Consider the following 25,635-nt stretch of genomic DNA (forward strand, 5'->3'; position numbering starts at 1 on the left):
CAGGCCCCAAGAAGACTTTCCACATCAAGCAGATGTTCACCTGCACATCTGCTAATGTGGTATACTGTATTTGCTGTTCCAGATGTTGCAGCCTCTACATCGGGGAAATCAGCCAAGGGCTTGGGGACCGCTTTGTGGAACATCTATGCTGGATTCACAATAAACAACTGCACCTCCCAATCACAAACCATTTCAATTCCCCCTCCCATTCCTTAGACGACATGTCCATCCTGGGCCTCCTGCAGTGCCAAACGATGTCACCGTTGCAGGAACAGCAACTCATATTTTGCTTGGGAACCCTGCAGCCCAATGGTATCAATGTGGACTTCACAAGTTTCAAAATCTCCCCTCCCCCAACCACATCCCAAAACCAGCCCAGCTTGTCCCTGCCTCCCTAACCTGTCCTTCCACCTTTCCACTCGTCCAGTCTCAAGCCCCACCACCATCTCCTACCTAAGAGCCTCATCCCACCCCCTTGACCTGTCCTCCCTGGACTGACCTATCCCCTCCCTAACTCCCCACCTACACTCACCTTCACTAGCTCCACCTCAGCCTCTTTGACCAGTCTGTCTCCTCTATCCATCATCTATCTACCTCCCCCTATTTATTTCAGAACTCCCTTCCCCTTCCCCATTTCTGAAAAAGGACCTAGGCCTGAAGCGTCAGCTTTCCTGCTCCTCTGATGCTGTTTGTACTCCTGTGTTCTTCCAGCTCTACACCTTGTTAATCACAAGTTTTCATTGCCCATGTTTAACCCAAAGCCACGAGATTTCGTGGGGTGCGTGTCAATGTTGAGCACTTGCAGAGCAGCTCCGTCCCAACTGTATACCACTGTGCTGCCACCTCTGCTGTGTTTGTTCTGCCAGTGAGACAGGACATATCCAGGGATGGTGATGGTGGTATTTGTAAGGCATGATTGCGCAAGTATGACTGTCTTGATTAGTCAGAGACAGTTCTCCCAATTTTGGCACTAGCCCTCAGATGTTAGTGAGGAGGACTTTGCAGGGTAGGCAGGGCAGGCAGGGCTAACATAGCTGTTTAAGTTATCTTTTCTGGAGCCTAGGTCAGTGCAATGTGATCTGTCCAGTTTCATTTTTGAGACTGGTACAACTGAATGCTTGCTAGGCCATTTCACATTGCAAATGAAAATCAACCACATTGCTGTGGGTCTGGAAACACATATAAGCTAGAACATTAGTTGAGTTTCTGGATTAATAGTCTAGCAACAATACCACTAGGCCATCATCCTGTTAAAGCTTCTAAACTATGAGAATTATGGTCACAAGCTGGGAGAGCGCTACTGGATATCCAGCCAGATAGCAGGAGAATGACAACAGCAAACGTCTGCAAGATCTGTCCAGTACTGGACATCTGGGGTGTGCTACATGAAGACTATTGTTTGCATAAACAGTCACATATTTAATCAATTTAGCATTATCAATTAATTTTTGAAAGCAAAAATTGCACCTCCAACATTGTAAAGAATGAGGATTAACTTTTGTTATTTTTAAAATTTTGACTTAAGTTACAACACTTAGTTTACAACATGGATTTACACATTGCAGATATCTGTTGATTCATAGAAGTGAAATGGAAGGAAAGCAAAAGCTATGACAGAATACTGAAGCATAGTGGTAATATAAATCTGAATTAGGCTTTTTAAGACTAGATGGTAGCAAAGCACAAGGACCAAAAAAGACAGGGGCTCAATAATAATTGAAAATGGGAAGTGAGCAGGGTAAGATTCATTATTTTGAAATGCAGATTTCATTGAGCCTAAGCAGCCAGGAGGAAGAGTGAATTTGTATCTGATGTGTGAAAATTAGGAGTTCTTCCCTGATGAATACAGTCTAAGTGGCATCCAGTTGGAGGATAGTTAGAAATGGGCCATTTGGAAGCAAGCTTACTGGGACCTGCAGGTTAGGGATGGAGAAGAGGCAATACTGTCACTCTTGGTCTATAAACCCTGCAGAAAAGTCACTCATCAGTTTAATTGAGCCACTTTCAATTTCCATCAGCTGTCAGACTTCCTGAAGCCCAAGAAGCCTAGTTAACCAGCATTGTGGGGAACACAGGTAACAGAAGGCATACTAGCTCACTAAAAACATTTAAGAGGATTGATTGGTGTCTGGAATGCTGTTGAGTCTAAATGATTATCCTCCTACAAAATCCAGCATGGTGTGGTAGATATGTGTTGGGGTCAGATTTATCATTTGTGAAAGTTTAACCATTTTCTGTGGTTTTCAATTAAGTGCTGTGCTAGTCAAAAGCTGGACAACTATGTACATGTTAATACATTTGCTATTCAATTGGTACTCATCATTCAAAGTTAATCTTGATGTCGTGAGGTGAAGACTGCTTTGTGGCAAGTCCAAAGTAGAAATCAATGGCCAAATTTGCATTGACGATAAAACTACTGAAATGAAGATTCTATGGTTGCTAAAATTTAAAAATTGATCTCACTGTGAAATTTGACAGTGTTGTACGTATGCACTGATTGTGGCAAGCACTGAAAACTTTGTTTCTTCAAGTAGAACTCCTGAATTTTTAAAGCAATGATGTGGCATATCTGTGAACAGTCCTCAAAAGGTACATAAGGTTACAATTGTTATTAATTGGTGCAAATGTATTTGTACAGTCTTGTATGCCAAAGTAATGAAATACAAACAAATTTGGAAGTTGTTTAACACAGATCAATAGTTTGCTCCAATTGAGGTAAATGACACTTTTAAGTCATTGGATCCTTTTATTCAGCAAAAGCATATGCAAATTTTACCAAAAAGCACATAAACTCCAGAAACCAGAGATTGTCATAAAATAATGTGTTATGATTACAATCATGCAACAAGACAACAAGCAACACAAGTCACAAAAAGACTTCCCTTTCTAAACAAACTATGGGGCATTCTAAACAGTGCTCAGGCACTTTGCCAATGAACTGAGATTTGAGGCAACATGACTACGGTTTAAAAAAAAATCACATTTACAGAGGCAATCTCAGTTTATGCAATAGCTCGGAATCAATACATCTCCACATTCAGATTAGGAGACAGGAATGGAAAATCAGCAACTTACACAGATGCACAACATGTATGCTATGAAATATTTAACATACTAGTCAGACACTGCAATAAGTTGCAATTCTAGTCAGGGCTGACATACTTATATTTTGAATCAAGCCTAATTTGCATTCTATATTTTATTTGTAGTGCTGAGGTGGCTTCTAACTGAATCAGGAAGGAATAAAAAGCATAACTTCAGACTATTTGATTTCAGCATACTTGAGTACCAATACAACCAATCACATGCTTATCTGAAAGTCTGTTTCGCAAAATGAAGTACATGTCATTCTCCAAACTCAAATTTTTAGTTGTCACGTAAATATTAACAAAAAGTTGCTTGGGGAAGCAGAAGTGTAATACTCAAAAGTAATCAAAAATTGAGATTTTTCTTACCACCACCCCCCCCGCACCCCGACATTCTTCACTGCTTTTCACCACTGTTTGGATCCATTGTTACCAACATATTGTCAGAAGATTTGTTTCATTCTGGTTTAATTCAATAAATAAGGCTCATTTCAAACAATGACATAACTGGGAAGGGATCAAGGAACTCAAAAAAAATCTTTCACTTCACAGAAATACACCGAATTAATGATAAGTGTAGTCTAAAATTGAGGCCTCTGATCAATTTTTTTTAAAATATGGGCCACTTGGGGAGCAAAGTGGGAGCCACTTTCAATTTCCATCAGCTGTCAGACTTCATTTTAAGCTTTTTATGATAGCTTTGAATTTCTTTCATTTAACAATCACTACACACATTATAAACAATGTGAATTCAACAAAAGTTGTGAAGGGGGTATTTCAATCAATTTGTAGTGGCTAACAAAACAAGAAAAGACAAAAATAAGGCCAATAGAAAGACTGAGATTAAGGCAATTTTGTGGACGAGTTTGCGCACAATACTATACATGCAAATAGAGTTTGACTAAGGAAGTGGTTGGATTAGGGAAGAGGGGCGAGAGGCCTGTACATAGGAGAGAAAAAGTGGAGGAAATTGTGTACAGTATTCCAGCAAGGCATACATGTAATACAGCCAACACTGGCATGGCTAAGCAAGCACTTATGCTGGACAGCAGTATAGTAAATTACACAATGAATTCCATATACATTTCCTGCAAGCTCAAGCGGAACTGAAATGCTTTATAATATACATTTGTCTTCTTCAATGTTCCAAAAGGTTTAATGCCTTTTCTGTCAAGCATTAACGAGATAATGATTGTGCTGAACTACATATACACATCAACTTCAAATACTTAACAGATCATTGGTGTCAGAAATGCAGCATATACCACTACAGCACATATTTCCAACACATTATTTACACATTTGATACATGTTACTGGTTTATTTTTAAAAAGTATTTCTGCAACTCAAAGCCTCAAAACAGTTCAAAAATCCTCAACAGAAAAGTAAAGTAATGCTTCTGAAATCATGGTTAATCTTCAAGAACCTTCTTTCTGTACATCCAGACTGGGTATGGTCGCAAACTTTTTTGTCTTTAATTTTTTCTAAAAATCGCAATTAGCATGTGGCACAAGTGCATCAACAGACTGGTTTTGGATATATTATTACAAATATGTACAAAGTAAATACAGGCACTTAAAATGTCTTTGGTTGGAATAAACCAACGTTGCAGGACACTGGAATCAAAAGTGTCGACACCCATAATTTTGGGTTCAACGTGCAAATGCTATCACCTGTCCACTTCCAGTAATGAGGGCGATTTATGCTTCTGATAGTGCAACCTGAAAAGGAAATAACAGTCATATAGAAACCAACATACACTCATCATTAAGAGAAATTTATGGTGAAATTCAGCAGGTCTAGCAGCACTGTGGGGAGAAAAGAGAGTTAAATTTTGAACCCGGTAACTCTTTTTCAGATCTGACAGCAGATAGGAAGTGATAGCTGAAGACAAGTTGACAGGAGAAAGAGGTGAGCGGATAGGTGGAGATGGAACCCAGGGAAAGACAGAGATATGAAAGCGGTAGGCAGGGGAGGGAATTATTGATAGTAGGCTAGGACAGAAGCGAAGTTGAATAAATGACAATGAGAGTTGTTGGCTGGTTCGTCAAGCTGACTGGTTTTTGTGCAAACGTTTTGTCTCCCTTCTAGGGGACATTGTTAGTGCTGTTGTTCTGTCCCGCTCTGAATTTATATGGTATGATCTATCATGGTGGGCAGTCTTGTTTCTGGTTTTATACTGTAGTTGTATATAGATAACGAGCGTTGAGAGGAAGTGAAAATTCGTTCTATGTCCTGAAAGCAACGCACAATATGGGGATGGGTTAAAACAAAAAACAAAGAACAAAATCAGGCTCTAGAACAAGTTATTTAAATCAATGTAGAGTCCTAGAGGCCGCAGGGTCGGTCTCTCGGCTTTGTCTCCACCTATCTGCTCACCTCTCACCCCGCCACCTCCCAAACTTGTCTTCAGCAGGTATACTACATTTTCCTACCTGTCAGGTTTGATGGATTTAAGACATTAACTCTGCTTTTTTCATCCACAGATGTTGCCAGACATGCTGAGTTTTGCCAACAGTTTCTGTTTTTGCTTCAGTTTGCCAGCATCCAGAGTACTTTGGTTTATTTTATACATTAGTAAACTAAATTAACAGCTGCTGAATATGAGACCTGTTTATTTGCGTAACTTGAACACACCAAGAGTTAATTAGGCCAGCACAGAATAAGCAGACCAAACTTATGGTTACATGGATTCCTGGTTGGAAAAGTATGGTAACCAAGCTCTTGTACTACCAAAGCTGTTCAGTAATATTCAAGGTAACATTTCCAATGTAGGTTTACTAAAATTAAAGAAAAATAGAATTCTAGGGTTTCTAATATTCAATAACCATTTGCAGCCAACATTATACACAAACAATATACAATATTTTAAACATTTTTAATGTACACAATTTAAATACAAGTACTAATTATGACATTAAATGCTTCCAATATTTAATTAATGGTGAAAACTAAATTCTAGACAATAGCAATGATCCAAGACCTCATTTTATATTAGGAAAATGAGAATAATACTCACAATTATGTACTGTGTTAGTGTCTGTATTTAACAGGCATCACGATCAGAGTATAATTTCTCTTTAAATCGGGCTGAGTCACAGGAAAAGAAGGAGTTACCTTTTCTGAACAGAATTCACTATTGTTTTGTCGTATTTTCCCTGGCCGTCCTTTAATAACCGCATAGCAGAATATTGTAATCACCATGACGAAGAGGAAGTAACTGGTATGCATCAAATGCAAATTAATGAGTGAACGGTCATCCTGTAAATGAAAAAGATTTTTGCAGGAATAACTTTGCACAGATTGAAAATCAAAGTGCATTGAAGAGAAAATAACATGCATCTGTATTCTTCATTTTACAAGTTTCACCATTTCTTTCTTTCCCTTAAATTTGTACAATCCTCACCAGTTGGCAAATCAATCCAAAAGCTTGACCACGGTTTTGTATAACGTAAACATTATAATGACATAGCAAATCTTTTCCATCCATGCCAGTTCTTTCCTATCCAATTAATCTTACTTGCCCACACTTTTTTGATAACACTGCAAATTTTTTCATTTTGTACTTACAAAATTTTATTTTTGAAGTCATAATTGTATCATTTCCCCACTCTAATAGGTAGCACAATCCAAATCACAAAAAAAAAGCTGCAAGAAAAAGTATTTTCATGCCGCCTCTGGGTCTTCTGTTAATCACATTAGATCTGTATCCTCCAATTACTGACCTATTTCTTATCTTGGACATTTCTTTCAAATCTCCTCCTAGCATCCTCTACTCCAAAAAGAACACCACAAGCTTTGGGGCAGCACGGTGGCTCAGTGGTTAGCACTGCTGCCTCACAGCACCAGGGACCCAGGTTCCATTTCCCCTTGAGCCACTGTGTGGAGTTTGCACATTCTCCCCATGTCTGTGTGGGTTTCATGCAGGTGGTCCTGTTTTCTCCCACAGTCCAAAGATGTTCAGGCTGGGTGGATTGGACATGCTAAATTGCCCATATAGTGTTCAGGGATTGTAGATTAGGTGGGTTATAGGGGGATGGGTCTGGGTGGGATGGTCTGAGAGTCAGTGTGGACTTGTTGGGCCAAAGGGCCTGTTTCCACACGTAAGGATTCTATTCTAAGCTTCTCTGGTCTCTCCATGTAACTCAAGTCCTTCATTCCCCTAAATCTCTTCAGCAGCTGTACAAAGACTTTGGCAACCTTTTGAGACGGAGATGTCCTGAATTGAACACAGTACTACAAATGAAGCCTATAAGTGTTTTAAAAATATTTAGCATTACTTCCTTAGTTTTGTATTCTACGCTTCTAATCATAAAGCCAACAATTCTATGTATTCTAAAAAAAAACTCTCATAACTCACGCCACATTCAAAGGTTACCTTTTTAACAATTTATATGTTCTCTTTGTAGTAGACACTAATTTATTTGCATACCGTCTCTGATTCTGTTTTCCTTTTTTTTAATCTTATCTATAGTTTGTATACATAGGTGCATGGTCAAGCAAACTGATGATTATTTCTCTTAGGCAAATTGAGGCACAATGACAGCAAGCTAGTCTACTGCTGAATGAAATAATAAAATTGATGCACACCAACCAGAAGCCCATCAATTCTGACCAAAAGCTTTATAGGTTCCAAAGAATGTTCATTCCATTAAGTAGTGAGAGTAGCTGCACATTTTCATAGCTAGAGGTAAAATCAAAAGGTCACCAGAATTGAAATACTTAGCCCGTTCTGTATACTGAAGAACCTTGGCATCATGCAGACAGAACCAGAGTAAAGATACAAATGGACTGTCATTGACCTGACACTTCAATTCTACTTCCCCCTCCATTGGTGCTGCCAGCATCATTGTGTATCTGATTTTAAAACTTTCAGCAGCTGCAGCACCTCTGTTTTTCTAACTTAAAAATCCGATTATTACCTTGGAATTTTAATGCCTTATTATCAAAGGATACTGTGATTACACGTGTTAATTTCCAGTAAATTTGCATGCCTTAAATATGGGCCATTAAAATCAGAAGAGACCCTTCAGCCCATCAAGTCCATTAAAAAAAAAACTCAACCTACATGAGTCCCACTTTCCAACACTTGGCCTATAGACTTGAATATTATAACATTTCAAGTGTTCATCCAACTACTTTTTAAATGTTATGGAGTTTCCTGCCTTAACCACCCTCTCAAACAGTGCATCCCAGATGCCAAATTTCCTCAAATCCCTCTCAACCCCTGCCTTTCACCTTAAAATTATGTCCCGCTGTTACTGACCCTTCAATTGTGCTTTCTACACACTTCCAGATTTCTCAGCTCTAAAGAAAACCACCTGAGCTGATCCAGCCCTTCTTCATAGCTCAACTGCTCCATTCCAGGTAAAGCTTCTCTGCATCCCTCCAGTGCAATCACATCCTTCCTGTGGTGGAGTGAGCAGAACCACATACACTATTCCAGCTAAGATTCAACCAAAGTCCAGTACAGCTCCAAGATAACTTCCGGCTTTATATCTGATGCCATGTGTACTAAAGACAAGTGCCCTGTATGCTGTTTTAACTAACTTATTAACCTGTCCTGCTGTCTTCAGGGATTTGCAGATGAGCACCCCAAGGTCCCTTTGAACTTCCTTATGTTCTGCCATTCATTGGAAGAAGTAACAAGACAGGCAGTTCTCAAAGTGCATCATCTCACTTATCAGGGTTAAATTCTAGCTACCACCGATTTAGTCCATCTGACCAATCCACCTATATCCTCCTGTAACCCAAGAATTTCTTCCTCGCTGTCAATTACCCAGTCAATCCTCATGTCATCCACAAACTTACTTATCATTGCCCCTCCACATTTTCCTTCTATATCATTTAATATGTTTATATCATATGTAATTCACAAACAATAAAAGGGACCCAACACTGATTTCAGTGCTATGCCACTGGACACCAGCCTTCAGTCATACAGAGCCTTCTACTACCACCCTCTGTCTCCTGTGACTGAGTTAGGTTTGGATCCAACTTGCCAAGTTACTCTGGATCCCATGTGCTTCTGTCACCTTATCAGTTTCCCACGTGGGACCTTGTCAACGGCTTTGCTGTAATCCATATCAACCACATCAAGTGTGCTAGCCTCAAAAAAATGCAATCGAATGTGTTAGGTATGACCTCCCTCTGACAAAGCCATGCTGACTATCCTCGATCAAACCTTGCCTCTCCAACTGGAGATTAACTCTGTCCTTTAGAACTTTCTCCAATAGTTTCCCTACCATTGATAGGAGATTCAACAGTCTGTATCCCCTGGTTTAGCTCTAATACCCTTCTTGAAAAAAGTGAAAAGACATTAGCTGTCCTCCAATCCCATGACCATTATTCTGCCATAGATTTCCCCTCAAGTAGCTGTTCCCCACCTACTTTGGCCTGATCATGCCTTCTTTTATTAAAATCTGCCATTCCCCAACCCAAAACACTATTGCCTGTTCTCAGTTTGGAGGTCTACAATAGTCCCAGCTGTGTGAATGCCCCTTTTATTCCTAAACTCCACCCATGAAGCCTCATTTAATGACCCTTGCGAGATATCAACCCTCGGTGCTGCAGTACTGACTCACTGACTAATAATGCAACATCACCTCCACTTTTACACGCTCCCCTATCTTGCCCGAAAATCCTGCACCCCAGAATGTTGAATTGCCAGTGCTGCCCTCATGTCCCAACTAACTATGTTTCAGTGATAGCAACATTGCAATTTTATGCATTAATCAATGCCCTTAATTTATCCATACTCCCAAAGTAGAGACCTCCAGCTGAATTTCATCTGCCTTCGTACCTTTCCTCAAGTGCGCTGTGTCCCTAATGGATTAACACAGGGCATCCCCTCTCCCTGCCAAATTAGTCTAAATTCCTCCCAGCAGCAATAGCAAACCCACCTGCAAGGATGTTGGGCCTATTCTGGTTCAGGTGCAGACCATCGCACTTGTACAATAGACACGTGCCACAGAAACAGTCCCAGTGATCTAGGAATCTAAAACCTTCTTGGACCCACTCTTGAACCATGCAGTCATCTGCACTATTCTCTTAATTCTGTATTCACTAGCAAGAAGTAAAGTCACCTTAATTCCAGAGGACCATAGGTTGCTGTCTCATTAGACCAAGATGACTGGTGGTAAGTTTAACCTGGGTTTCCACACCTCAGATAAGGGGCAAAGTTGAGAAGACAGGACCTTCATGGTGACCTCATCAGTTTCAGGAATTGAATCTGCAGTGTTGGCATCATTATGCATTACAAACCAACTATCCAGCCAACCAACACTCCTATGATCTATATAACTTTACATTGGGCAACATCCACAGAATAGACTCAAACCAACAATGCATACATCAAATACAAACTGCAAAAATTGGAAGAGAAAAAATTGAGAAGTCTTTTAAAAATAATAAAAAAAACTTTGATGGGGTAAAGTTCAAGGTAGGCATATCATACCATAATCCAGACCAACTAAAATTTCCTACTCAATGGTTCTTGGCCCATACAAATATTAGGTGGTAGATATTTAAACTAAAAAATTCTCAGTAAATAAAACACAATAAGATGAACTAGTAAAATATTTCAATTTCCATTTTTAAATGTGCGAAAGTTTGTATAACTTTAGGGAATGTTAATGGGTTGGCAGCTTATCACTAGGTCGCGAAAGAAAGGAAAACATAAGAACTATGAAACATCAGGTTAATTTTGCATATAGTAAGATAATATGTTACTTACATCTGGCACAATGACCGTTAGTTTAGGATTAAGTGCATGATACACTTTCCCAATTGCTCCTTTGTAACACCAAAATGGGTTGTAATCCTGTGAATATTTTGTATTTGCATCTCTAGCTGTGGTGAAGATTTTATACCAGATGGTAGCATTACTGAATGTTTCAGGGATGCAATGTGGTGGCTGGCTGTAAAAAAGTAATTTTCACTTTACTTCAAATAGTAAATCTAGTTTGAAAGACACAATCCATTCCAAACATAATCCCAAACTAAATGGGTCCCACCTGCCTGCTCCTGCCCCATATCCCTTCAAACCTTTCCTATTCATGTACTTATCTAAGTGTCTTTTAAACATTGCAACTGGGCTCACATCCACCATTTCCTCAAAGTTCATTCTACACACGAACTACTAGTTGTAAAAAATTTACCCCCACGCTTTTTTTAAAATCTCTCTCCTCAAACATCAAAAATATGTTTCCTAGTCTTGAAATCTACCATACAATAGAAAAGAGTCTTACCATTAACCCTGTCTATTCCCATCATGATTTTATTAACCACTAAAGGTCATCTAGCAACCTCCTACGGTCCAGTGAAAGTCCCAGTCTATCCAGCCTTTCCCTAGAACTCAAACCTTCCATACCCAGCAACATCCTGGTAAATCTCTTCCGAACCCTCATGAGCTTAATAATATCCTTCCTATAACTGGGCAACCAAAACTGGACCCAGTACTCCCAAAAAGGCCTCAATGTCCTGTACAATCTCAACATGGCTTTCCAACTCCGGTATTCATAAGACTGAGCAATGAAGCCAAGCATGCTAAATGCTTTTTTAACCACCCTGTCGATATATAACTGAATCCCTGGGTCCCTCAGTTATACAATTAATGGTAGGGCTTTGGGTAATGTTGTAGAAGTCCTGCCCCTGTTTGTTGTACCAAAATCAATACCATGCATTTATCCAAATTGAACTCTGTCTTCCATTTTTCAGTCCATTGATCAAGATCCCTTAAGAATCCTAGAAAAACTTCTTCACTCGCCACGATGCCACCAACTTACTAACCATGACAAAAGAGAACCCAGAACCGATCCCTATGGAACACTGCTAGTAACAGGCCTTCAGTCCAAAAGGCCAACCATCTACCACCCCTCTCTGTGTCCTGCCATTAAGCCAATTATGTATCCAACTGGCAAGTTCACCCCGAATCCAATGAGACCTACATTCACTAGTCTATAATAGAACCTTAATGTTTTTACTAAAGGTCAAGTAAACAATGTCTAATGCTATGTCCTCATCAATTTTTTTCCTTGCAAATGCATAACAATTTTTGGTTACATTGGAGGGAAAAAGAAAAATCAAAATATACCAGTACAAGACAAATACAACATTACAAATTCCCTCAAAAAACATTGCTGCAACATTCCCTATAGTTGGATGACCATGCAGCTATTGGAAAACCCCACTGTGTGACATCTGCTTCCATCTGAACCCACCATGCACAAAAGTTGAAGGTCACGCAGAAGAAACAAAAATTAGGCCAACAGTGCTGCAAAGTTCATCAAAAACAGGATCACAGATGTGCATAGTTATAACCCATCACAAATTATGAATAGTTTTTAGAAGATCTTCTATAATAGCTATTAATAAAATAAATATTTTTATTGCAACATGGTATGTGCAAGACAACAGAATAGGGAATGTAAAAGACCAAGTTATGGAAAGACATTCTAGATAGGAAAAAAAATCTCAAAAGAGGTGCAATAACAACTTGGAGGACCATAACAATGTTAAATATGGGGAGATAATGGCCCAGTGGTATTATCTCTGGACTGTTAATCCAGAGACCCAGCTAATGGTCTGGTGACCCACGTTCGAATCTAACCATGGCAGACGGTGAAATTTGAATTTGATAAAATATCTGGAATTAAGAGTCTAATGATGACCATGAATCCATTGCCGATTGTCAAAAAAACCCATTTAGTTCACTAATGTCCTTTAGGGAAAGAAACTGCCATCCGTACCTGGTCTGGCCTACATATGACTCCAAACCCACAGCAATGTGGTTGTCTCTGAACTGCCCTCTGTGCAATTAAGGATGGGCAATAAATGCTGCCTAGCCAGTGATAGCTTCATCCCGTTAATGAATAAAGGGGTTAAATAAGGAATTTTTTTTTTTAAGTTACAGAATACCAACATTCAAATATGTTATCCAGCTACAGCAACCATTTGAAGAATCTTCAGTTTAAGGAAACATTTAAAAGAATATCAATGGAATAAGTTTAATTCAAATGACTGAGCTGATTAAAATTCAATCTCAATGTCAGAACATTGTAGATTTAGTGTCAGCAATAATGGGAACTGCAGATGCTGGAGAATCCAAGACAACAAAATGTGAGGCTGGATGAACACAGCAGGCCAAGCAGCATCTCAGGAGCACAAAAGCTGACATTTCGGGCCTAGACCCTTCATCAGAGAGGGTCTAGGCCCGAAACGTCAGCTTTTGTGCTCCTGAGATGCTGCTTGGCCTGCTGTGTTCATCCAGCCTCACATTTTGTTGTGTTGTATTGTCGATTTAGTGCCAAGATTTTAGAATTGTCCAGATGGAAATTCAATAGGAAACTGAGGGAAGGCTGAATTGTTGGAAGTATCATCTTTCAAATGAGATCACTCCAGTACCACCCTCCGGTACTGCAGAGTACGTGTGCGCGCTAACTGCACTTGATTCCTGAATCTCAGCAGTGATTACACTTGCAGAGCAGCTGATTTGTTAAGATTCAGAATACCCTGATGTCAAAAGGTGTGAGTTAAACATCAATTGATTTACTTTTTTCAAGGAAACAATGCATAAGGGAAATTAACTTTCATTGAGCAATTACTTTTAATGCAATAAGTGAACTGGAGGCTCTGGTTTAGTTTTTATTGTAAAATGAGAGATATCCTTCAAGCAAAGTCACAAACTCCAAATGCTGTCATCGAACCAGAATGGAGATTAGAGTTACTTTAGTTTATAAATTGCTTTTTCTATGGAAGCCAAGGATCTGAATCTAAAGAATGAATGGAGAAACACGCATAAGTCAATTTGATTGAACAGTTTTAATTGTGCCAACAGGTAGTTAAGAAATTCATTTAAATGGATTCTGCTGCATTAAAGAAAACTATTTTCTGTACAAAAGGATTTATCAGACAGAAAAGAAGATATAGTTAAGAGATTAATATTTCAACTTATGGAATAGTATAGTACCAAAAACATAAGCAATGCGAATTGTATGATGACATAGGTAAAGTGAAGTGACAGATCAAAAATACCAAGTTCTCAGAACATCCTTATTATGTAAGAATCCTGGCCATAAGAATATTCTTTACAATAAAGTTTACATTTCACTTTCTTTCATGCTTTCCCCTCCTGAATAAATCGGGAATCTTAGATTCAATTTTATGGATGGCAGACACCCTTATCCATATCACACAAGTCGTCCTTATTCCTGTTATCACAATTGTGGGTGTGACAGGGTTAATCAATTGTGGAAGGGAGGAAAACTGAGCTTATTTGTTCTCACCACTAATCCACAGATATGCATTTAATATAGTAGCTGTCAGAAATGGTGACTATGAGTCACATTTTTCCGCCAGAATCCTGAGCTCACTGATCACTGCTCAGCTATAGTCAGTAAGATTTGTACCAACCAGAAATCTAAACAGATACGATTTTTCTTTGTGGTTCAACTCTTCACTAGAAAACCCAAATTCTAGTGATTCTGAAAACTGGAAAGAAAATTAATTTCTAAAAATTCTTAATGGCTGCTAAAAGATTTGATAACTGTACTACTGGATAACTTGGAAGTCTTCCCATTCCTGATACCAAAGAAAAACAACACCAAACTAAATATGTGCTTCCTCACACAAAATAGAGTTATGGACAATACCATTATCTGGTAGAGAGGGTGACAAGAGTGTAAATCATTGCAGACAAATTCATTTGTTGTTCACAGCCAGGACCAAATTAATTCAAGTTTGAACACAACATCTGCATTAGCTATCAGTTAAAATATTCTTGCTCACTCACCGTGCACGATATACTCAGTCCGGGTTCAAAAATCCCAGGTAGTTGGCAAATACGAATACCCTAACACAGCCATGTGAAAACCCAAACCAGTTCCAGAATAATACTCACACTGTGACAGGAAAAACATTGGCTGTGGCTGTAATGGTCATGCATGTTGTGTAAACCATCTGCTCACAGTGGCCATGGAGTACACATTCATCGGAATTCCAGGAAGTTGGCAAAGTAAATGTAATATTCATTTCTTCATGTGATTCATGCCCTATAAAATAGCCACAATGCATTTTTAAAGTCACAGTCAATAAACATTTCAGGATGTACTGAGTGCATAAAACATGCCAGTGGGGATCTTGCAATTAGAACCAAAAGTGATATATTCCTGGAGAGACACTCAGTATTTAGCAAAATGGATAATGTTCACATTAAAGGTTACGTTAGTAACAGCTATTAGTTCTGCACATTAGAAGTACAACATGCAAATAAGGTATGCTACAAGAAAATTGCAGATCTGCTAATCATAGCTTCGACTGAACAAACTATTCAGTAATAAATATTGCTTTATAATCCAATTCACAAGCAGACTCATTTTCAAGTCAGTCTGTCATAAGAGTAAGTAAAAGTCACTTAAAACATCACACAAGACATATTGAAAGTGCAATTGCACAAACAATGGTGTCAAATAGAATACAACATAATCAAAAGCAAAAGCATTAAATATTTCCACCTCCAGTATCTACTCGCAATCAGCCTTTCTAAATAAAAGTTCATATTTGCGGAGTGTTTTATCACCGTCTTGAGAATGCGAGTCTGACATTTTTTACCAGTGTAAACTATAAAGCTAACCTGAAGCAAATCTCAATAGTTTGCACTGAGACCGTATATTGTAGAAAACACTGAAGCCACTAACACTTCAAGGAATCAGAAACAGTAGCAGGTTCATACAACATTACCAATTTGACAAACTTCATATTATGAAGCAACTGTAACTGGAAATTTAAAACCATTGCAAAAGTTGTTTATTTACAGCTAAAATCACAGTAGGAGGTAGAGTGATAGACATTATGACCCTCTTGTGACTTCTTGGAGTGTGCAGACAATTCACATAAATGCTTGACCCGTTTAATTTTTTTTTGCTGAACTATGATACAGTGGCTAAAAGGACACAACAACTTGGATGCAGTGTGTTCTGGAATGTTTGTGTTGCAGACACATAGCTCTCAGGGACAAGTGGTTTTGCACACATGCCGAGAACTTTCGATAAGATACAGACTCAGACATCTGCAAAATAGGAGGTAGCCTTTTGGCTCATCATGTTTACACCAGTCAACAAATATATCACTACGCTCATCCGGTTTCAGCTCTTGGCCGATAGCCTGGAGGCTGTGACAAAGCAAATGAAGGCCTAAATACTACACCAGCAGTGTAAAAGTTTCTGAATCAACCATCCTTTAAAACGATAAGTTCCAGACTCCCAGCTGTCTCTGGGTGAAAAACGTCCTCTTTGCCTTCTACCAATTACCTCAAATCTAAACCCTTTGGTTACTGACCCTCCTAGTAATAAAAATCAAAATAATAAATCTCAGCTGTGATTGGATTCAATTAATCCAATCCAATTCAATGAATCCAATCCAAACACAAACATTCCGACCCTTAAATAAAACAAAAAAGTGGGGATGGTGAAAACTGAAAGCAAACAAGAAAAAACAAACAAATTTCTAGAGAAACCACGTGGTTTGGCTGGCTCACAGGACTCTAAACATTGACATTTTCTTTCCACAGATGCTGCCAGAACTGCTGAGCTTATCCAGCATTTCTACTTTTGTTTTCTTTCCAATCCACTCCACCTACACTCCTCCAAACCTTAAACATCTCTATGGGGTCCCCTCTCAACCTTCACTGCTCCAATGAAAATAATCTCAGCCAATCGAAACTTTCCTCATAATTCAGAGCCTCAACCCAGATAGCAACCTAGTAAATCTTCTCTGCACCCCCTCTAGTGCAATCACATCATTCCTTTCACAACGCTGACCAGAAGTGCGCACAGCACTCCAATTTGTTTTATACAGTTCCAGAATGACTACCTTTCCCTTGTATTCTATACCTCAGCTAATGAAGACCAATATCCCACATTCCTTCTCAACGATATTATCTACCTGTCCACGCACATACACAAGGCTCCTCCATCTTCAATAACTTCAGGCAAGCTGGTTCAATGGCTAGCACTGCTGCCTCGCAGCGCCAGGGACCCAGATTCAATTTCACCCTCACCCTCACCCTCAGGCAACTGTTTGGGTGAAGTTTGCACATTCTGCCCATGGGAGGTTCATCATAGAATCCCACAGCATGGTAACAGGCCCTTTGACCCTTAGGGGAATGGGTCTGGGTGGGATGCTCTATAACCCACCTAATCTATACATCCCTGAACTCTATGGGCAATTTAGCATGGCCGATCCATCTAGTCTGCACATCTTTGGACTGTGGGAGGAAACTGGAGTACCTGGAGGAAACCCACGCAGACGACATGGGGAGAATATGCAAACTCCACACAGACGGTCACCAGAGGGTGGAATCAAACCTGGCTTCCTGGGTCTGTGAGGCAGCAGAGCTAACCGCTGAGCCATCATGCTGCCCTCTGCATTTTCCTCCCGAAGATATGCAGGTTGGGTGGATTGGCCATGCTAAACTGAATGTGGAGTTACTGGGATGGAATGCTAGAGTCAATGTGAACTCAATGGGCCATATGGCCTGCTTCCATACTGTAGAGATTCTATGACTATGATTTCAGGATTCTACCATTTATCACGTAATTTCTTGTCTCTACAGTATGGAAGCAGGCCAGGTGGCCCACCGAGTTCACACTGACCCTCCAAACAGCATTCCATCCCTGTAACTCATTTTCCTAATCCATCTAACCTGCACACCTTAGGCACTAATCGGTAATTTAGCATGACAAATCCCCCTAATCTGCATATCTTTGGGAGGAAAATGCAGAGGGTAGCCCTCCATATATGCATTCTCAAATACATCCACCCTTAGGATCTCATTTGATGGTCGTTGCCAAGATATCAGCCCTCCTCGCTTTAATAATTGATTCTTCGGTCTGTATCATGACCCCCCCCCTCCTCTTCTCTATCCACATCTCCTTCCTGCCTGAATACTCAATAACCAGCTGGCAATCCTCGACTTTCATCCAGGCTTTTTTTTATGACCTATGATATTATAATCCCACATGCTTGTGTCCTCAATCCGTCTGTCTTATTCCTCATCCTCCAAGCATATATTAACTCCATTCCAATTAGCATTGCTAAATTACTTTCCTTCTTATCGAGCCAATGACTCCACTGCTTCCCAGACTCAGTAACTCGTGAACCTGCATGTTAACTTTAAAAGGACCTTCAAGTAAGACTCCCAAGTCCCTCTGCACTTCAGAATTCCAAATCCTTTCCCTATTTACACTTAGTCTATGCCTCTATTCTTCCTACCAACATGCAAAACCTCAAATTTTCTCTCATTATTTTCCATCTACCACTTCTGTGCGCAGTCTCCTAGCCTGTCCAAGTCCTTCTGAAGCCACCCTGTTTCCTCTACACAACCTGTCCCTCCACCTATCTGTGTCACCTTTAAACTTAGCGACAATGCCTTTTTCAGTTCATTCATCCAGATCATTAAGATATAAATGTGAATAGCTGTGATTGCCAACACTGATCCCTTCAGAATTCCACTAGTCATTGGTTGCCTTCTTGAACAAGACCCTTTCATCCCCACTGCCTTCTGCCAGTGAGCCAATCCTCTATCCATGCCAGTACTTGAGCCTTAAAATCATTGGCTCTTATTTAGCAGACTCTCATGTGGCACCTTGTCAAAGGCCTTCTGGAAGTTCAAATGGATCACATCCACTGACTCTCCTTTGTCTAACTTGTTCATTATCTTCTCAAAAAATTCTAACAGATGAGTCAGGCATGACCTCCCCTTAACAAAGCCATGTTTACTCAGCCCTATTTTACTATGCATTTCCAAGATCTCCGCAATTTCATCAAAAGTCAATACACTCAGATCAAACAAAAACTGGAATCATCTAACAACTAGATTAATGGGATAACGAAAACTATACAAAATTATAAATGAATTGAACCAAATTAAGTTTCAAAATTCTTCTAATTCTAAACTTTTAAAAATATTACAACATTGAATTGTGGAAGCAGAGGAAAAAGGGCAAACCAATAACTAAAGACAAATGAAATAAATTTACAGCACCATGGTTCATCAGTACAGAAACAGATTTCAGTTTCTTTACCTGTCAGTCCAATCTGATGTCCAAATATAGTTGTACTAAGGTGGGTAATATTGCGTGAATATCCACCAAAAGGTTTTAGAGGATCCAATGTGAGTGTTATAGAGACCGAAATATTTATTGGTCCAGGATCTTCCAGAACTGATGGGGACTGTGTGGAAGATCGCATTTGTCCACTTGTTACTGTGCTCTCTGGGGTGGTAGTTTCATTAATGAGGTGTTTTAAAGTTTCATTCTCAGATATACACAAGTCCAGATCGTTAAATCTCAACAGGAAAGTATTCCAGTCCTATCAGGAGACATAAGTGTTTATTTCAAAATCAAAATTATAGCATTTCACCTTTTAAAATATACTCCAACGGCAATCATGACCCCCTTAGGACAATGATTTCAGTTGACGCCATCACCTTTAAGCATTATCAGAATTACACTTAGAATATAACCATAGAATTAGATCTGAAGTAATTCAAATAACAAAGCAAATCTTATTTTTATCACTCACTTTAAAAAGGGGAGAACATATGCATTAAGGAGAATCTGAGATAACAAAGTCTGGACCTGGATGAACACAGCAGGAAAGCTGATGTTTCAGACCTAGACTCTTCTTTGGAAATGTGGGAGGGGAAGGGGGTTCTGAAATAAGTAGGGAGGGGGGTGGTGAACAGAAGATGGATAGAGGAGAAGATAGGTGGAGAGGAGACAGACAGGTGAAAGAGGCCGGGGTGGAGCCAGTGAAGGTGAGCATTGGTGCAGAGTTAGGGAGGGGATAGGTCAGTCCAGGGAGGATGGACAGGTCAAGGGGGCAGGATGAGGCTAGTAGGTACGAGATGGTGGTGGGGTTTGAGGTGGAAGGAGGGGATAGGTGGGAGGAAGGACAGGTTAGGGAGGCGGGGACAAGTTAGTTTGAATCCAAACTTGAAACAAGTTACAGATACAGGTTAGGCTTGCAATTCCCGATTAATATACTTGGAGGTACATTATGGTCAAGTAATAGCTCAAAGATTAACCATTTCATGACATCAAATACATATTCAAATAGCACTTTGGATTTTTTTTTAATATCCTTTCTTGCGTTGTGGGTGTTACAGGCCGTGCCAGGATTCATTAGCCATCTATAAATGTCCTTGAGAAGGTGGTGGCAAGTGTCTTGAACTGCTGCAGTCTATGTGGTGTAGGTATGCCAACAACCCTATTAGGGAGTTGCAGGATTTTGACACACTAACATAGCTTTAAGACAGGATGTTGTGTGCCTTGGAGAATGTGCAAGTAGTTGTCCTTATTTTTCCAGGTGGCCAAAATCATGAGCTTGGCAGATACTGCCAAAAGGAGCCTCGATAAGCTGCTGCTTCGATGGTGGAGGAAGTGAGTTTTGAAGGTGATCAACAGGATGCCTATCAGGCAAATTGCATTGCGCTGGACGGTGTCAAACATTTTGAATGTTGGTGAAATTGCACTCATCCAGCTAACTAGAGTTATATCACACTCCCAGCTTGTTTTGTATATGGTGAAGAGGGTTCATGAAACCAGGTGGCGAACTACTTGCTGCAGAATTCCTATAGCCTTTGGCCTGCTCTGTAGCACTACAGTGTGTGTACAGCCAACTCTGTCTGTTTTCTGGTTAGTGGTAAATTCTAGGATTTTGATAATGGGAGATTTAGTGATGGTAACAGAATTGAATACCATGGGAAATCATTAATTACCTCCTGTAGAAGACAGCTGTTGCCAGGCAGTTGTGTAGCACAAATGTTACCTATTACTCATCAGCCCAAGTTTGAATGCTGTCCAGGGCCAGACAGATGTGGACTACAGAAAAATCTTCATAGTTATTTTATTGATTCAAAGGAGGGGATTTTAGGAAGCTGAATAGAAGTTTGGTCAAGGAGGTGCATTTTGAGGACTGGACTGAGGAAAAGCAGAGAGATACAAAGAGGTAATACCAGAGCATAAAACCTTAAATGTCTGAAATCACAGCTGTTAATATGAGTGGCTGAAACACAAGTGACTAGAATTGGAGGAATGTTCAGTCGGAGTGCTGGGCAAGGTTACAGACACAGGGAGGCAATGCCCATGAAGGAATTCAAAGAGATCAAGAAAATTTAAAAGCTTAAACTAGTAAGAAAACAGGATTCTAGTGTATTGAACCTGATGTGGGATAGGATACAAACACTGCATATCTAAATCAGAGGTGAGAGGTTGACAAGTGAAATACTGGCAAATTCAAGTCTACATATAAAACTGTGGAAGAGGGTTTCACTGTAAGGGGTTCACAGAGGTGCAGACACACAAGGGATCTTTGTATGGGCAAAATTTGTGAAGATTTTTTTAAAATGCACATAGAATATCAGAATACTTCAAAGTTGCAAATGATCAGTGAATTTAATAATGCAAGGTCAGTCCTTATCTTAATTGACCTGCTGAAATGATCAATTGCCAAAAAGCAGAGATTAAAGGAGACTGGTCAAACTCTTCAGAAATGTCATGCAACACAAAAGCAAGGAAAAAATATCAAAATGCAGCTAACAATATGTAGTGATTTGTTGATGCTTCCTCTTCCCAAGACTCCTCAAATCCATGTTGATAATATATAGTTTACTCTTGAAGAAATCAGTTTATTTTTCAAAAAACTGGGCACACTATCAAAAACAGAACACTTCAGTCAACACTAGATCATCACTATCCTTTGAGGTGCATACAAAAGGCTTGCTTTGTTCACGCAATTTGACTGCAAAATCCTGTGATACATTCACTGCCACAGCCAGAGAGAGCAGCTTCAGTTTTGATTTCTAAAAGTTTAAACTTAAAACTTACTTGGGAATGACTGCCCATTTGTTTTATATCACATATTTTGAATTGAGAGATAATTAATGGTGGTTGCAACAAGTTTTACATCAAAATCCTATTAGACAGTACTTAAACTAATTAAACCAAAACTAGCACAAGACTTAATGAAAGATCATTGCCATTGGAGGAAAGATCATCCAAGGTCCCACCTACCTTCTCAAGTGGCTGTGAAAAATCCCAAGGCACAATGGGATGAAGTAGAGGGTGTTCTCACAGTACTATAGGGAACATCATCACAACAGATCTTTATTTGTTGGGTCTTGCAATGTGCAAAATCATAGGCACATTTCTCTCCATTGGGGCTAAACTTCAAAAATTATCCATTGATATGATATACTTAGGTATGGAATGAAGTTGTGAAAGAGGTCATGATATAAAATTCTATTTAAAATGCTATTCTCACTTCTGTGACTATTCTTTTATAAACCTGACAGTGGATGCACCCAATTTAACATACAAACCTCTTAAGTGTTTAACAAAAATCACTGGGCTGCCAAACATATGGGATAGCATTGTGGCTCAGTGGTTAGCAATGCCGCATCAGAGCATCAGGGCCCTGGGTACAATTCCAGCCTTAAATGGCTATCTGTGTGGAGTTTGCACACACTCCCTGTTCTGCTGGGCGGTCCAGTGCAAAATGTACTCATTAGGTGGTTTGTGCATAGTGTCTAGGGATATGCATGGTAAATGCAGGATTATGGGTACAGAGATTGGATCTGGGTGGGATATGGACTCAATGGGACAAATGGTCTCTTTCCACACTGGAGGGATTCTAAGATTCTATGATATGCCATTAGCTAGTAATACTACTAACTAGAAATAATTAATATACTTAGGTTTGCGCCTTCACCTGACAAAACAGATTTTCTTGGGTTCTATGATACATTAACATAAATTGAGGCAGTAAAATGAAAAAGACTGAGACAGTTCAAGAATGTGGGATATTTTACAAGTTTAGAAATGCTGTTTATATTTTAAAATATTACAGTGATTCTTCCTGTAATAGTATGCAAAAAGAAGGTTGATATACTTAGCAAACAACATGCACCCTACAGCTGATTTTGTTGAATTAAGGCAAGGTTTGTAAGCAAAATTGTTTTTAGCTCCAAGTGAATAAATACATCCTATCCATAGATTTTCGAACAAAAGTCACACTTCAGTACATTTACTGATGGAATCCATGTAAACAGTGTCTGTGTTCTTGTAAAAGCCTACAGCTTGAATTGTGACAAACATTTTTTAAAAGCATTATTTCATATCATAAGAACAGAGGAAAGAAGCAATACCTCTGTCATTTCTGGAGACTTGATTTCCTTTATTTTGAAAAAGTAACCCAATGTCAGGAAAGCAATGGCCATTGCACTGACACTAATCATAAACACCACAAGTGGAGGACGGTTGCTGATGTACACCCTCAAGTTCTCAAGTGGATGGATAGTAAGCATGGTTCCCATCAAGTAAACCTATAAAACAAATCACTAATTAAATCTGATACAATGGATTTTATTATCTGCCAAGAGACAAGATTTCCTACAACTCACTGATCATACCGGAATGAACAGAGAGTGAGAGAGTAAGAAAAACCATTACGTTAAATTTGGTACTTACAGAAACAGAAAGCAGGAAAATAAAATTTCACATAACAAAACAAATATTTCTACATGTGACAATGTTGACAGACAGCATTGTATTTGTTATCCTGCACATGCCCTCTTTATAAGAAATTATTGACCTGCTACTTTGCAATTAGGAATGAAAAACCCAATATTTTTGATGTTTGATTCACAAACACAATTATCACTAAACCAAACATTAAACTCAAAGCTCCAAGACATTTAAAATTTACATTATTTGCAGTTTACAGTCCAATCTATCAACACTGACAAATAAGTCAAAACTTTAGCATATAAAAAATATTCTCGCTTATAACACGCATTGGGTAAGAATTTTGATTTGTTGATCAAAGTCACAATGATTTCATGTAACAGTCAAAGCTAAAATTCAGCCTCAAACATTAAGAAAATTTCCAGAAAATAAAACATCCAGCAGTTGTTTACATTTGCCAAATAAATCCCCACCCATTTCCAACCTGACAAACTCTCTATTCAGTACGGTTAAATAGACTTAAACATCAAATGAACCATATTCAGGATGATTTAAAGTAGTTCTGATATAAATTTAGTACCCATAAGACAATACCTAATTTTTCAGATTCTGCTTCGACTAATTATTACTGACAGCATTTTTCTCTTTACTATTTCAGTTGATTGCAGAATTATAAAGCTCACAACCAATGTCTTTCACACAGCTTCAATTAGCTTCTACAGGATTAAAACAAAGAGCTAAAATTTAAAAAGAGGTGTGCACAAACAATGGTTTAATTCGTTCCTGGTCTTGAGCTAGCATATGGCCTTCATTTAATATCCTTTCCTAAAAAAAAATAAAAAAATCAAAAACTCAAAACAAGTCAGAATTTGTAGATGCAAAGCTAAATCGTGCACCAGTAGTCAGTGTTAACATCCAAATTTTAGAAAATGTTAGTAAATTGTTTTGCATATAGTGTGCGTCATGCATATATTTGCCTTGCTGCCTGTGTTTCAGTCATGACTATCGTTAATAGTAGCAGTCGCTTCCATTTTTCACCAGAAAGACTGAAGCCTTTGCGTCAAGATCCCATTTCAAACACCCTTCCCAGCTCAACTCTATCCATCTCTATGTTTTTGAAGTTAAACAAGTCTGACCCTTGTAGCTTGATACCATATTTTAACCCAAGCTGACCTGAACACATAAATCTACCCTCAGTAAATCAGGTTACATCCACTTTGTTGACAGACTTTGCCTCAAATTATATGTTGCCAAAATCTTTGTTCTTGCCTCTGGTACCTGCACCCATGACCATGCCAACACATTTTCTGACTGCACCTCCACAATCTATTTTCTGCACACAAGATAATCCTAAAACACTTCCCATGTCTTAACACATACCAAGTCTAGTTCAACTATCACTCCTTTGTAAATGAACATTGTCTTTATAATATTCACATTTCTCGGGGAGGGGGGGGGGAAATAATACTTATGTTTAGTTGTCTCCCAAACATTTTTTCTCAAAATTGCCAGTTTATTCATGAATTGTTTCCTTTCCATGTAAAGGCAGCATTACGTTTCATTGTTGTGATAAGACGACCTCACCAATATGTCTGACTATGAATTAGAGTGTGAGGACGATGAGAGGATAAAAGGTTTACAATGAGATTCAGAACAGCAATTTTCATTGTTTATACAATCATAACATGACTTGGGACCAAGCTTTTCTTTCTCATAATTTAGGATTGCAGTATTGTGACATTCTGTGACAACAAACCCTCATTTATAAAAGTTTCACTTCAACTTGTTGCTCAATCACTGGAACTTGGAATTGAACACAAAAGTGATCATCCCATATCTGAAAGACAAATATACTCCATTACGATGAGTCAACATAATGTTGTATCTACACATACTTATGATCTCGACTGAAGATACTACGAGACACATCAGACACCAGAATGAAATCTGGCTTGACTCAAACTTTTTTTTTTAATTTAACATTGCAGTCTTTTACTGAAACAAATCAGATTTAGATTTGACAA

The 25,635-nt window shown here is 39.0% G+C and overlaps 1 protein-coding gene across 2 annotated transcripts in view; it reads right to left on the reverse strand.

The window, feature by feature from the left end:
• Positions 1 to 2,726: 2,726 nt before the first annotated feature.
• tmem248 (transmembrane protein 248) overlaps positions 2,727 to 25,635 on the reverse strand; it is a 39,120-nt gene continuing 16,211 nt past the window's right edge. Inside the window, exons 2-7 of one of the 2 annotated variants that reach the window (XM_048557092.2) lie at positions 23,293 to 23,469; positions 19,169 to 19,454; positions 14,986 to 15,136; positions 10,822 to 11,005; positions 6,106 to 6,347; positions 2,727 to 4,807 (exon numbers count right to left, since the gene is read on the reverse strand). In XM_048557092.2, the coding sequence (XP_048413049.1) occupies positions 6,120 to 6,347; positions 10,822 to 11,005; positions 14,986 to 15,136; positions 19,169 to 19,454; positions 23,293 to 23,469 (1,026 nt within the window). In that variant the 3' untranslated portion in view covers positions 2,727 to 4,807; positions 6,106 to 6,119. The remainder of the gene's footprint in view (positions 4,808 to 6,105; positions 6,348 to 10,821; positions 11,006 to 14,985; positions 15,137 to 19,168; positions 19,455 to 23,292; positions 23,470 to 25,635) is intronic. The other variant, XM_048557093.2, reaches the window with a different exon arrangement.

Source organism: Stegostoma tigrinum, chromosome 27 (assembly GCF_030684315.1).
Source record: "Stegostoma tigrinum isolate sSteTig4 chromosome 27, sSteTig4.hap1, whole genome shotgun sequence".
Lineage (NCBI taxonomy): Eukaryota > Metazoa > Chordata > Chondrichthyes > Orectolobiformes > Stegostomatidae > Stegostoma > Stegostoma tigrinum.